The sequence below is a fragment of the Schistocerca serialis genome, chromosome 1 (assembly GCF_023864345.2).
Source record: "Schistocerca serialis cubense isolate TAMUIC-IGC-003099 chromosome 1, iqSchSeri2.2, whole genome shotgun sequence".
NCBI classification, from domain to species: Eukaryota; Metazoa; Arthropoda; class Insecta; order Orthoptera; family Acrididae; genus Schistocerca; species Schistocerca serialis.
This window is the reverse complement of record NC_064638.1, coordinates 1,032,008,829-1,032,023,939: the sequence shown is the minus strand read 5'-3', so window position 1 is coordinate 1,032,023,939 and position 15,111 is coordinate 1,032,008,829. Positions and strand designations below refer to the sequence as shown.

The 15,111-nt window shown below is 37.5% G+C and overlaps 1 protein-coding gene across 1 annotated transcript in view; it reads left to right on the top strand.

Annotated features, from left to right (window-relative positions):
- Positions 1 to 15,111, top strand: part of LOC126455096 (heat shock 70 kDa protein 12A-like) — a 211,257-nt gene that overhangs the window by 104,219 nt on the left and 91,927 nt on the right. The window contains exons 8-9 of the mRNA XM_050091149.1: positions 2,929 to 3,140; positions 9,697 to 9,819. Of these exons, the coding sequence (XP_049947106.1) occupies positions 2,929 to 3,140; positions 9,697 to 9,819 (335 nt within the window). The remainder of the gene's footprint in view (positions 1 to 2,928; positions 3,141 to 9,696; positions 9,820 to 15,111) is intronic.

The following is a 15,111-nucleotide window of genomic DNA, read 5'->3' as shown; positions in this document are numbered from 1 at the left end:
GGGCAAAAGGTGAGGCCTTTGGAAAGGACTAATACTTCTGCAAGGCTAAGGCTTTTGGAAGAAATGTTCAAGACTGTGCTTTGGGTCTGTTTACGTTCTGGATTATATGTGGTGGTGGGAGAGAGTTTTAGAGGATGGGGTAGATGTAGTATGTCTGCGAGACAGGGTTTGTCAGCTATGAGGGGATGTGAGGGAGATTTGGAGATGGCTGTAGGGGTGGTGGGCAGTAGTAGTCCAAGATTAGACTAGGAAGTGACCAGGTTGGAGAACTATTTGAGGTGGCATTCTGCATGTTACTTTAGTTCCTGGAGGACAAGAGTTTCAATGTGTGTTATGGGATTCAGAAATTTGGGATTGCAAAGCAGGAAATATCACAGATGTAGAGTAGGTATTGCAAGGAGGTTTCGGCCTGATTGATATGGTTTTGTGGAAGGAAGGGTGGCAGCCGGAAATGGGTAATTTGATGTTAAGGCAATTTGGGGGGATTCCATGAGCTAAACAACAATGAAGGAACAATACATCGTACTGGGTTCTGGCTAGGGATAAGGAACATTTTCTGTATTGATGGAGATGGAAGAAGCAAGAATCCATGGTGGTGGAAAAACCCATAAAAATACATAAATAACGTAAAATTACATCCAAATAAATTCACAAAAATACCTTAAAACATGTGGGAAAAATTACAAAAGAAGAAATCAATGAAATAAGAGGAAACAAGATGAAATCAGAGGGAGTAGGCTGATAGTGAAAGGTGAAAACCAACTGAAATTGATGTGAAGTCACAATGAGATAAATAGAAAAACAAAAATATTTATAATGTGGTTTGTAAACCTATGGGTGGATATGTGTCAAAAGGAGGATGGCAGAAGTGACTAGATTAGGTGAAATGGAATAGAGAGGGGAAAGAGAGGGAGTGGGGGTGGGTGGGTGTTGGTAGAATGAGATACAAGTTTGTGTGGCACCGGAAAGATGCGGGAAATAACATTTGAAAATATGCGAGGGTAACACAGGGAGAGTGATCAATGTGAAGGTATAGATTTAATGATATTGGAAGGTGCAATGTGGGACATAAGATGCTGCACGAACAATCAGTGTGGTCTTGTAGCCATCTGTTGTGTGCAGCTGAGATGGTTGATACAATGTGACTCAGTAGAGTGTACAATGTGGTTTGTAAGGCAACAAGAGAAACACAGGAAAGAAGAGAAAGAAGGATGGACACTGAGTATAGTAATGCATTATAAAATAGTAACAAAGGAAAACAGCACTGGGTTTGGATGAAAGCATGAAGAGAGCTGCATTTGATTAATTAGATGGCGCACTTTTGCACCAAAAGCTTGAAAATGTTTCTGAAGATATTTTTCATATGCATCCCAATCTTCTAAAGAATCATCACACAGAGGAAATGGTGGGAGTTGTGTCAATGGCAGTAGAACCTCCCGCATCTAACAATGCTGCCAAATTATTTAGTGCCATGGAGAGATCCTGATGCTGGTTGGCGAGAGCTCATTGTTGTTCAATAAGAGATTGAAGACCTGCTTCCACTGACATGTTGGCTGTATATCAAATCAAACAAACAAAACACATGGAGTAGAACACTGCATTTGTCACCAAGTATGTTGTAACATTGAACAGACACAATATCAGAAGTAACCAACCAAGTTTTATTCTCCTTCCACATGAAAAGATCCACAATAACACTGAATGAAGTATAGAACAGTACAACATCTCATAATCATACAACACATCAATTGACAGTCTTGTAGGTGAGCATACAATAAGCAAGTAAGTGTAAGTGAGATTGACAGCCCTGCATGCCAGCCTTATATTGGGCTGTTGTGCATAAGGCACAGCACTTGCTGTGCCATCTGTCCAGGTTTAAGGCAACCTCCCTAGGTCAATCTGGAGGCACTTGCATTGCACACTATTTGATTATGAGTGTTCAGACAACAGGGTTGCAACACTGAGCTGAATGGTGTGATTTATATGGAGAATTTTTGGGGACTTCTACTTACTTCATCCATTTTATTGAGTCTTCTCAATTTATCTGGTACAGCTATATAATACCTGTTAAAGATGTTTGTTATTTCTAGAAGATCAACATCACTAATGAAACAGGATTTTGCTTGAATGACATTCTCTGCTTCAGACAAGATAGCATTTTGATTTTGTTCCAGTTAAATATGACATTGATGCAAACGTTCTCATTGACAGAAGCTCAACTTACCTTCAAGAAGTAAGAGAGGCAGAAGGTGAAATAAGATAGAGAGTCTATGTGGGATCCACCAGAATTTCTTCAGCAATCTAAAGAAAATGTAAAACTCAGTAGCTAATCATATATGCCTGACATTGTCAAGCAGTAGGTAACTTAAACTATTAGTTTGCTTCTTCAGGATTATGTGTCAAGCATTTTAATATAGTGCTGCTTAGTTAACTCAATGGTGGATTTTTGACGCAGTGGACATAATTCAATTATCGTAAATGTAGATCAGTATGACAGATAAAATCTGCATGCTGGATCAGTTTTCAAAACTGGTTCTTTGCCTTTATGTGCAGAAATTTGATGAAAAACTTTATTCTCTAAAACTAATTTAGCTTAAACAGACACAAAGGTAATATTTCATCAGAACTGAACATCCTCAAAAATAATTACTTGTCAAAATACTCACTTATTTTTCTTCTCTAAATATGGACAATCTACAATGAACTGTTACCATGCTACACAACACTGTATTTGAAGAAATCTGTTCTACTATTAGCAAGTTAAATGTAAGCATTAGTTAGTTACATGTTCTATCAAATTTCATTCTGCGTCTGTTGATCACAGGTGTAACTAACAGAAAACATTTACTAATAACTATCATAGCTGATATTCTTTCCAAGTGTTGTGTCAGTTTCTGTGTACACGTCATAAAATAAATTCTCTTCCAGGAATTGATCGTGCATTTGAAGCTTTGTTGGATGAAGTATTTGGTGAGGAGTTTATGGAACAGTTCAAACTGAAAAGGCCAGCAGCTTTTGTGGAACTGATGGTCAGTTTTGAGGCACGAAAGCGTGTGGCGAGTCCTTACAGAGAAACTCCATTTAACATATTCCCACCTTTCTCCTTTATTGATTATTACAGGAAGTACAAAGGAAAAGAGGTATGTTCAGATTTTCAATAATAATCAGTTAAATGTTGTGCTACATAAAGAGCACAGTACCTTCTATAACAAGTGTATCTTGTGCTTGGATCATAGAACTATACTTTATCTCTACACAGATTAACTTCTTAGACAGTTATCTTTGATAGTAAAGGAAAAGAAGGAGATGCCTAACCATAAGCAAAAATTAAGATTGCTCTTACAAGAATACAATGAAGTCCATTGCACCACACAGAATACAGAAAGCATAAGCTATGCATAAAAATAAAACAAAACATCCAAGGATAAAGAGAAATGACATCAGTCTTAGTGAACAGGTAACAATAATGTAAATGAAATTCACTGTCCCAATAAGTGAAAAAATTAAGCTTCACTGTTCTGGCTACAAACAGGCCAACTACAACTGATTGACCACCTTGTCATCCTTTGCCATTCGTGTCATTTGGATGTGGTATGAAGGCTTTGCAGACATTGGAGCCACTACTTCTTCTTCAAGTACCTCCTCAGTTGACATCATGAGGCTGAGTGGAATATGTTCCAGTCCTCTTATGAGGAAAAATTTATGGCAGTACTGAGAACTCAGGTCCTCCACAGGAGAATCAGATGCACTGACCACTCAGCTGTGGAGGCAGAAAATGCCATGTCAATAGGAGCATAGTAACTGAAGACAGAGAAAAATCACTTGCTTTGAAATTAAATTCACTTAATTCTTTACGATGATGTCAGAAAGCATGGGGACTAAAACTAGTACATTAAACATTGATACATTTCTCTTAGTTCTATAGATGTTATATGGGGCATGAAGGGCTATTTTCCTCAGTAACATTACAGACAATATTTTACTAACAACTTTATCTTGGTTGTTGAAAATATTATTTGTTGTTCAAAAGTAGGATAATCTTTTATTGCTATCTGTTCATTGCATGGTATGGTTCAGGTGACACATAAGTGTACTCTATGTTGAACCCATATTTTCTGCTTACCCGAGCACGCTTTGGCAGTGAAAAATGATTTTTAATGGATTTTTCCCATTCGTTCTGAAACTAAGAATTGGCCTTATTACAGTTTTTATGTGTAGCATTATGTAATTGTTATTCCTCACTTTCTGGTTAATATTTTGTGCCAGAATTAATGTACAGTTTTGCATCTGAGACACTGCAAAGGAAGAATGGGGTATAACATAATGCAGGATGCTCTTCCATCTGTAAAGAGAATCACAACAAAAAATTTCCAGAATGAATCGCTCTGCAGGAGTGTGTGTGCCGATATGAAACTTTCTGGCAGGTTAAAACTGTGTGCCAGACTGAGACTCAAACTCAGGGCCTTTGCCTTTCGTGAGCAAGTGCTCTACCTACTGAGCGACCCAAGCTTGACTTACAACCCATCCTCACAGCTTTAATTCTGCCAGTACCAGTGAGGAGCTGTGAGGACAGTTGGTGAGTTGTGTTTGGGTAGCTCAGATGGTAGAGCACTTGCCCGCAAAAGGCAAAGATCCCAAGTTTGAGTCTCAGTCCGGCACACAGTTTTAATCTGCCAGAAAGTTTCATATCAGCACACACTCCACTGCACAGTGAAAATTCATTCTGGAAACATCCCCCAGGCTGTGGCTAAGCTGTGTGTCTGCAGTATCCTTTCATCCAGGAGTGCCAGTTCTGCAAGGTCTGCAGGAGAGCTTCTGTGAAGTTTGGAAGATGGAGATGAGGTACTGGTGGAATTAAAGCTGTTACGTGGGGTCATGAGTCATGCTTGAGTAGCTCAGATAGTAGAGCACTTGCATGTGAAAGGCAAAGGTCCCAAGTTCAAGTCTCAGTCCAGCACACAGTTTTAATCTGCCAGAAAGTTTCAACAAAAAATGTGTTTGCAACATCTTTTACCAGTGAAACAGTATTATGTTTCTGTTAGTTCTACTTTTTTGACTCTCTCTGTACGAATGTTTATGTTGCCTCCTTTCTCCTATAGCTATAACATGTGTGTAGAACACAGAACTGAGAAAGAAAATTACAAAGCAAGAGAATGTGGTAACATTTTATGTATCTTCCCAGCCTTAATTAGATTTATTATATTACTTACTGTTTCTTGAGGCAGTTCTTTAATTAGGCAGTTTGTTTGTATTGTATCTAATTAGAGTGTAACATTCACAATAAATCTATCTATAATGTTAAGTACCGGTAACTTAAAGTAATGCATCACAGTGTGTATCCACAAGTTAGACAGTGCTCAGTGTGTGTGTGTGTGTGTGTGTGTGTGTGTGTGTGTGTGTGTGTGTGTGTGTGTGTGAATAAGACCTGTAACCCATGCAACAATGTTTAGCTAGTTCAAAGACTTAAGAGAAGGCTGAATTGTCTGTGTTAATCAAGGTGGGCCTAGTATTTTTCCTTCTGATGTGACTGAAGTCAACTTCAAGACAGCTGCTGTCATTGTCTGCAAGGGTCAACAGATAACATTATGTAACCTCAGTGAAGTGTAGAGAACTTCATATGGCAGAGTCTTCATGATTATGCTTGGTCATCTCCATATGACTTGTGTTTGTGCCTGTAATGTGTTGTATCTGTTGACTCCGAAACAAAAGACTGTATGAATGGAGACAAGCCATGAGGTGTTACTTCTTTTTGCTGATACAAGGTTGCATTTCTCAGATTGATTATTGCAAGTGATGAGTCATGGCTGCATTATTATGATCCTGAAGGAAAATGAGTCAGTACAGTGTGGAAATCACAAGGTTCTCCAACACCAAAAAAGGGGAAAGTTGTTACACCTGCAGGGAAACTGATGGTGATCACATTTTTTGACTATCATGGAATGATTTACCAGCATGCAGTTCTCCCTCACACTACTATTACAGCAGCATATTGCATGTCAGTGTTGGCTTAACTGAGGAAGCACATTGCAAGGAAGTGACCAGAACTGTCTTGTACTGGTTGGCGACTTCACCATGACAATGCATAGCCTCACGTCGCACATCAAGTCATGCATCTCCTGGCTCAGTTCAACTTTACCTGAGTACCATATCATCTGCCTTATAGCCCTGATCTTGCACCCTGTGCTTTTTTTTTATTCCCGTTATTGAAGGCAAATGTAACAAATAAGAGGCAAATGACAGTTGCAGCAGAAGTACCCTACACTGCAAATTGTTGGGTAGATACGAAGGAAGGATATTTTTTTGTGCCTCTTTGCTGATAGAAGGGATGCATTTCTCTCTGAAGCAATGCTCAAGAAAACTGAGACAATTCTCAAGGACCTGACAGAAAATGTGTTCAAGGACTAGCAGAGGCACTATAAAAGGTGTATTTAAGTAGGGGTGGAGTGCTTTGAAAAAGATCATGTAAACATTGAAATGAGTAATAAACATCTGTGAAAAAATCAGCCTGTCTTTGTTGATGAGTCCTCATATAGTACCTTTTTTTCTCAAAGGTTATTTTATTATTCAGATCAATCAATTAGACTATTTAATTCCCATCCATGCACACATACTCATTATCTGCCCAATGATATGTTGTGGAGGACACTTCTGACACCATTGTCATTTGCCACTTACTTGTTACATTAGCAAATGGGTGTGAACTGGTAAACCTTCTTATTAGTTTTAATTCCCATCAAGGTTATTCGGCCAAGGTACATGTGGAATGAAGCAATATGTTTTACCTGGCTCTTCTTGGAATACACACTATGTGATCAAAAGTATCTGGACACCTAGATGAAAATGACTGCAAGTTCATGGCGCCCTCCATCGGTAATGCTGAAATTCAATACAGTGTTGGCCCACCCTTAGCCTTGATGACAGCTTCCAATCTTGCAGGGATATGTTCAATTCAATACAGTGTTGGCCCACCCTTAGCCTTGATGACAGCTTCCAATCTTGCAGGGATATGTTCAATCAGGTGGTGGAAGGTCTCTTGGGGAATGGCACCCTATTCTTCATGGAGTGCTGCACTAAGGAGAGGTATCGGTGTTGGTCAGTGAGGCCTGGCATGAAGTTGGCATTCCAAAACATCCCAAAGGTGTTTTATAGGATTCAGGTCAGGACTCTGTGCATGCCAGGGATGTTATTGTCATGCAACCACTCTGCCACAGGCTGTGCATTATGAACAGGTGCTCGATTGTGTTGAAAGATACAGTCAGCATCCCTGAACTGCTCTTCAACAGTGGGAAGCAAGAAGGTGCTTAAAACATCAATGTAGGCCTTTGTTGTAATAGTGCCAGGTGAAACAACAAGGGGTGCAAGCCCCCTTCATAAAAAATCACAAATACAACATAACACCACCGCCTCCTGTTTTTACTGTTGGCACTACACATGCCGGCAGATGACGTTCACCAGGCATTCACCATACCCACACCCTGCCATCAGATCACCATATTGTGTTCTGTGATTTGTCATTCCACACAACATTTTTCCACTGTTCATTCATCCAATGTTAACACTCCTTACACAAGTGAGGCGTCATTTGGCATTTACTGGCGTGATGTGTGGCTTATGAGTAGCCACTCGATCACGAAATCCAAATTTTCTCACCTCCCACCTAGCTGACATAGTACTTGCAGTGGATCCTGATGCAGTTTGGAATTCCTGTCTGATGGTCTGGATAGACATTTGCCTATTACACATTATGACGCTCTTCAACTGTCGGCAGTATCTGTTAGTCAACAGACGAGGTCGGCCTGTACGCTTTTGTGCTGTACGTGTCCCTTCAAATTTCCACTTCACTATCATATTGCAAACAGTGGACCTAGGGATGTTTAGGAGTGTGGAAATTTTGCATACAGACATATGACACAAGTGACCCCCAGTCACCTGACCGCATTTGCAGTCCATGAGTTCCATGGAGCACCCCATTCTGCCCTCTCACAATGTCTAATGACTACTGAGGTTGCTGATATGGAGTACCTGGCAGTAGGTGGCAGCACAATGCACCTAATATGAAAAACATATGTTTTTGGGGGATTCCAGATACTTTTGATCACATAGTGTATCTGCTCTTAGAGTTCTTACAGTAAACCCCTTGTAATGTTATGTGAGCCTCACTGCCCCTTTTTTTTAAATTAATTTGTGTGTGATTTTATTCTGAGAAGCTCAGTAATGTATATAAATACCGTAAATATAAATTTGATTAAAAAAGTACTTGAAGTGAAGTGAAGTGAAGTGCAGCTGGACAGCAACAAACTCTTTGGCGAGCAATCCCCACAACGATAGTAGTTGTGAACCTTTGAGTATGGACTCTAAAAAAAAGACAATTGATTTTTTTTTTTTTTTTAAAAAGAGAACTGTTAATTTGTATCTTGTGAAAGAGGATGAGTAAAAATCTCAATCAAAAATCAATCTCTCTCTCTCTCTCTCTCTCTCTCTCTCTCTCTCTCTCTCTCTCTCTCTCACACACTCTCTCTTCTTAGGTTATTAATACATATTCGATTTGCATTTCTGAGCAGTTGTCATAGACCGAAAAAAATTGATATGTTGAAACTCCCTAGGAAAGTGGGGCCTGTGTTTAAATTGATTTGCTGTAACACTCAGTGAAATGATGTCAGATGTCTCAAAATCATTAGAAACAAGGAAAAATAATATGGCCTGATGTGATTGACGAAATTTAAAATTTGACCAAACATTTATTGATAACAGTGAATGTTTGAGGTGATTGTTACACTGAAAAATATTGAGGGACATGAGGAATCTGGTCCTGTGGGATTGTAGATGCCATATCTCTTCAACATGAAACATGTCAGCAAATTTTGTCGCAGGACTAAACTCAGAGAATTGTGACAAAGTTTCTGCCACAGTGATGAGGTGCATAAGTAAAATAGATGTACATATCCAGCAACTTAAGCAATAGTTTTAAGGGATACCACAATTTTTTTAAACTGTTGACAGATGGGATTATGACTATGACTCTCAAACTAAGCATCCATTTTCACAAAAGAGCCCTTCTTCATGCTATCCAAAATAAAGCTTTTCAAAAGAAGAGCATAGTTAAGACCATATGGATTTGCTTTTTTGAAAGTAAGGAGATGTTCATAATGATCTCTATTGACAGGTCAAACAATAAGTAAAGAACTTAATGGTGACGTTCTATGACATATCATGAGTATTATGAGGCAAAGAACAAAAAGAGTGCCACATAAATAATCAGATACTCCATTACAATGGATATGTGTTTTCAGAGTCATCATATGAAAACTCTTGGCCAAAAATAAGTAGTTCTCATAAACAAACTAACTTTTCTCATAGATGAAATTTGTGTTGAAGGGGCAGCGATTTGATATAGTTGTGAACATTCAGGGAGCAAATTCATGAAGTCAGACAGTTATTGCTATGGAACCTGTCCAGGGCCTCCAGGATGCGTTTCAAAACTCAGCAAACTCCCAGGAAACTACTCTCTGAATATACAACCAAATAAAATATGTATTTCAGAATAATTTTCAATGTATCTTGCTTGCAGTTATTGCTGAGAACTTCTATCATGTTCATAATTTGTAACTACCACACTTTTTTTATGATCTCAGTGTCGTACCTGCATGTTTATGAATAATATTGTGTAATAAAAGTTAATACACTGACTTTTTACAGATTGATCATGCAATCAAGAAGTGTGGAAGAAAAGACATAAGCTGGTCATCACAAGGAATGCTAAGAATAAATGCTAGCCTCATGAGAGAGCTGTTTCAGCCAACTGTCTCTAATATTCTCAAGGTAGTCCATGCTCAACATCTTGTCTGTTTACATGGTCTAGAAAGTCAAAATAAAGTTTATGTATTATGTCTGTTTGAGCACCTCATAAATATTGGAATCCATATGTTAAATGTAGGGGATTATGAACTAGCAACCTATTTTTGGAGGGAAAACATGCAGAAAGGAGGAGTTGTCATGAATGTCAACAGTATTACCAAGGTCAAAAATGTTGAAACCAATAGTTTCCACTCAGATCAATAACTGGTAGCCTGTGCTTATCAACTGCCATTACTGGAAAGTTGTTCATAATTATTACAATATACAGATATCTGCCGGGAGTTTTTCAAGTTATTTTGAAAAAGTTACATAATTATACCAATTAGCAGGATTAAGAAAGTAGATAATAGTCTTTGGGGACATTAATATTAATTTTATGAAAGATTCAGAGAAAATAAATGATTTAGAAATTACTTAACACTTTTAACACCTGCTTTATTAATTTTCTTCACACGAATCTCCTAGGAAAACTGGATATTAATAGACAACATATTTGTAGGTGAACATTTAATCAGTGACATAAATGTTTATCCATTAGTGAATTGCCTATATGACCATAAAGCACAGCTATTATTAATAATTATAACTTGCCTGATTACAACAATGTGGTATGGAAAAGATTAAGATTAATTAATGAGCAGGCAACAAAAATTTCCAAGTCAACTTTATAGGATACTGAATAGACGGATGTGTATAAAGTAATAGGTGTCAGTTCCAAATTTAATATATTTTTTGATGGTATTAACAGCAATTTTTAACAGCTACTTTCCCAAGAAAACAATGAAGTATGGCACAAAAAAGAAATCTAAAAAGTCTTGGATTTTCTAAAAGGTCTTGGATTAAAAAAGGAATTAAATATCATGTGCAAGGAAAGGAAATTACAGAAAATCATTTAGGCAAACAAAGAAGTAGAATTGATTTCATATTATAGGAAAGACTGTTCTGTTTTAAAGCACAAAATTTTTCACTCTGCAGTGATGTTAGCTTTATATGAAACTTCCTAGCAGATTAAAACTGTGCCAGACTAGGATGTGAACCCAGGACCTTTGTCTTTCATGGGCAAGTGTTCTACTGACTAAGCCACCCAAGCATGAATCACAACCCATCCTTCTTCCGTTCTTCCAGGAGTGCTAGTCTCACGAGTTTTGCTGGTGAACTTCTGTGAAGTTTGGAAGGTATGAGATGAGGTATAGGCGGAAATAAGGCTGTGAGGACTGGTTGCAAGTCATTCTTAGATAGGTCAGTTGATAGAACACTTGCCCCTGAAAGGCAAAGATCCTGGGTTTGAGTACTGATCTAGCACACAGTTTTAAGGTGCCAGGAAGTTTCAGATCTGTGTAATATCTGAAATTAATAACCCAGACAAAACAGTAAATAATATAAAGAAAAGCAGATTGCTGCTCATCATAAAGGTGACATGATGAGTAGCAGACAGGCACAACAAAAAGACACTTACAAATTAGCTTTCAGCCAAAACTTCCTTCAGAAAAAGAAACACACACAGTCACATAAGCAAGCACTCCCCTTGCACACATGATTGCCATCTCTGGCAACTTGTACTGGAATGCATTCCAGTTCGAGCTGCCAGAGATGGCAGTCATGTGAGTGAGGTGTGCTTGCTTGTGTATATGAACATTTTTGTGTGTTTCCTTTTCTGGAGATGACTTTGGCTGTTAGCTAAATCGTAAGTGTCTTTTCATTGTGCCTATCTGCAACTCAACATGTCATCATTATCTTCCAGACAAAAAGTTAAATTTATATAGACTACATTATAAGGGATACCAGGAGATCATTCAAGAAATGAGAGGACTTTGGTTTTAAGAAAACAGTCAAACAATAAATTATAGTCAAGAAGGAAAACAGCCAAATAATAAATTATAGCCATGAGGTAGACAAAATGTTAACAGCCAGTTCCTGGAAGTAGTTCAGAAGATAGCTGTGGACAGTACAAGGATTAAGCAACAGACTACATGTAAGAAGCTATATGGCACTGGAATTGTTTCTTACATGTAGTCTTACATGTGGTCTGTTGCTTTATACTTGTACTGTCCACAAATCAAGAATGCAATTAACTTCCTCAAAAGCAAAAACTCTGACAAAGTTGAGAATGTCTCAGGTGAATTACTAAAATGAATGTTCTTCACATAAGTGTAATGTATTCTGCCACAAATGCAAATTATCACTACCATGTGGTATATTTTCAGACAACCTGAAATGTACTGTTTTTAGGTCCCTCTACAACAAAGATAGTAAGACAGATAATAATAACTTCTGTGCCTCAAACAAAAATGTATTGGGGGAATTTAACAGAATTTTTATTTGTATTTCATAATTTGAAAATAAATCTAAATTCATTTAAATTATTGACTGCAAACAAAAGTTTCAATTTATTGTCTCAGACAGATATTCATTGACACTGTAGATGCATTTATTTTTTTACTTAAAGCTTGAATTTACTTTTTTCTTCCAGTTCCTTAATTTGGGATGGAAGTGCTTGCAAAAGCTTTATTCCTAAGTGGTTCACATGATTCTGACATCTGATTTTTGCTACATGGGAAGCGTGGACATCTTTAGAATGCCTTGTATTGTGATTATGGTAGCTAGAGTTGGTTTGAAGAATACAGTGATTTTTATTGATCATTTCCAGGCATTTTAAAATTATATAGATGGTATTGTTAGTATCTTTAGTTGTTTAAATAAGGGTCTACAGTGTGTTTGTGGTGTGCTACATTGGGTCTGCTGTTGTTCTTGAAAATGTGGATAATATTTTCTTGAAAATTAATAATTGGTTCTCTGCAAATGTACGGTCACTTAGTTTAGATACAATACAGTACATGCAGGTTTGTACTGCATACAGCCAGACCAAAACCATTAGATTAATGCATTAGGATAAATCAATAAATGAAACAGAATATTAAAATTCTTGGATGTTTATATTAATAATAACCTGAACTGGAAGTCCATATTACACGTGTTAAACTCTGAAAACAATCAATTTTTGACAGTATATGGTAATTGGATAGATAAAAAATCTACTCACCAAGCAGTGGCAGAACATGCATATAAAATAAGGTTAAAATTATGCAAGCTTTCAGAGCCAATGGCTCCTTCTTCTAACAGAAGGGTTGAAGGGGAAGGAAGAGTGGTGAAGGAAAAGGACTGGAGAGGTCTAGGAAAAGGGGTAGATTTTGAAGAAGTCACCCAGAACTGCATGTCAGGGGAGACTTACCAGACGGGATGGGAAGGAAACACTTTACCTAGACCTCTCCAATCCTTTTCCTTCACCCCTCTTCCTTCTTCTTCAACCATTCTGCCAGAAGAAAGAGCCACTAGCTTTGAAAGCATGCATAACTATAACCTTATTTTACATATGTGTTCTGCTGCTGCTTGGTGAGTAGATTTTTTATCCACCAAATTACATGTTAAACTCTGCTACTTTTCATGTTACACATAATATCAGATTTTGGAGATGAAAATGTCATCAAAAGGGACATACTATTCCCAATTTCATTCAGTAACATCTTATGACAATACATTTTGGAGATTGGTCACTGAGAACAAAAATGTCTGTTGCACAAATGCGTCTAATAAGGATAATATGTGATATCCACTTTATGACCTCTTGTAGACAATCCAGTAAACAGCTGGATATACAGACTGTCACTCTTGAATGACATAGCAAAATCTATATGAAATGTTCTCTAGAACACACAAATGCAAAGCTTCATGAATTGTCAATAGTTTAGGGAGGTCAGTTATGGTTCTGATTGATATGTTGCCCATTACATAGTTACACCATATGTGGTGTGGTCTACATATGAAACTTCACATTATGATGTCATACAGCTAATGTCCACAAGCATTCAGTGTAACCAGGATGCTCTCCATACAATTATTGTTATTTTAAGTCTATTCACTTTGCCTTTTTTAAAGTCTATGTATCTGAAAGACAGAGCTGCCAAATAACCATAGGCACAGTTGCAGCAATCAAAGGAGAAACAAAAAATGTTAGCTTGATCAATACAAGTAGTAACAGCCAAAATACATTTGGAATTTTTCATTAAAACATGAGAAAACTGTTGAATAAGAAAAATGAGCTTCCTGTATCAAGAGAGGACAGTGAATGATCAAAATGTATTTCTACAGATGTTCTATCCATAACAGAACATCATTTGGAAGTCTCAGAAATTGAACAGAAGAACCTATTTGGCCACAGGTTGGCAGCACATTGCTGTAGGCATTATATGAGGGAAAGAGGAGTGGCTATTTACAAAAATAATTTTTCACACTATAGATGTTAATGATTACTGCCATCACCAGCTCCTGGAGTACTGAACTTCAGTATTAGGCTCAAGCACTATACTTCAGTAACAGACTCAGAAACATAAAAGCTAACTGTTCAGACAGTATATAGGGTCCCAAAAGAAAATTTTTAACCTTCATTAAACAATTAGATGGGGTGCTCATAAAATTCAGTTTGATAATCTGTGTACCAAAACACTGTATCCAGCGTATTTAGCTCACTTCAACCGATATAAAAAGTTTTCTTTGTAATGTTGAAAATGAGCTACATCTCAAAAAGCTGGTTTGCATTCCAAATGAATATAAAATGTTTTATGTGGGACAGGCTATTGGAACAGTTGAGAAGAGCTGCTTGAAACATCAAGGACACACCACTGAATCAGCCAAGCAAATCAGCTGTCAATGAGCACTGACTCAAATATAATCATGAAATGAAATGTAATAAGACCAGTATCACGGCGCAGATGCCAGGTTTCTGGGACAGTGTACTTAAGGAATCTATGGAAATAAAGATGACAGAAAACTTACCATCACATCAATCTGAACTGGAAAACACTGAGAGAATCCACATTTTGTTGAATATCGGTGCAAGCTCTGAAAAACAAAATAGTATCAAATGGCATATTAGGTTCTGGGAATCCAACTCAGCCATTAATAGTGGCTTGGGACCAACAATGGTTCACATTCTGGTTGGAATCCAAACAGTGAGTACATATAACAGAAAAACTCGCTACACCTGTAGAAGGTGGGTGGTTGGGTCATTGAAATATTGTGAATAAAATGGAAACAACTTTGTAGAACACCCAGAAGCACACTATTAATCATTTGAGCTGAGAAAACTTGAGAGCTCACAACAAATAGCTAATGTTAACGTTGAAAACTGAACATATTATAGAAGACTCTTCTCATGTGGGGATTCTTACTTAAACATCAGTACATAAACTCCCTAATATT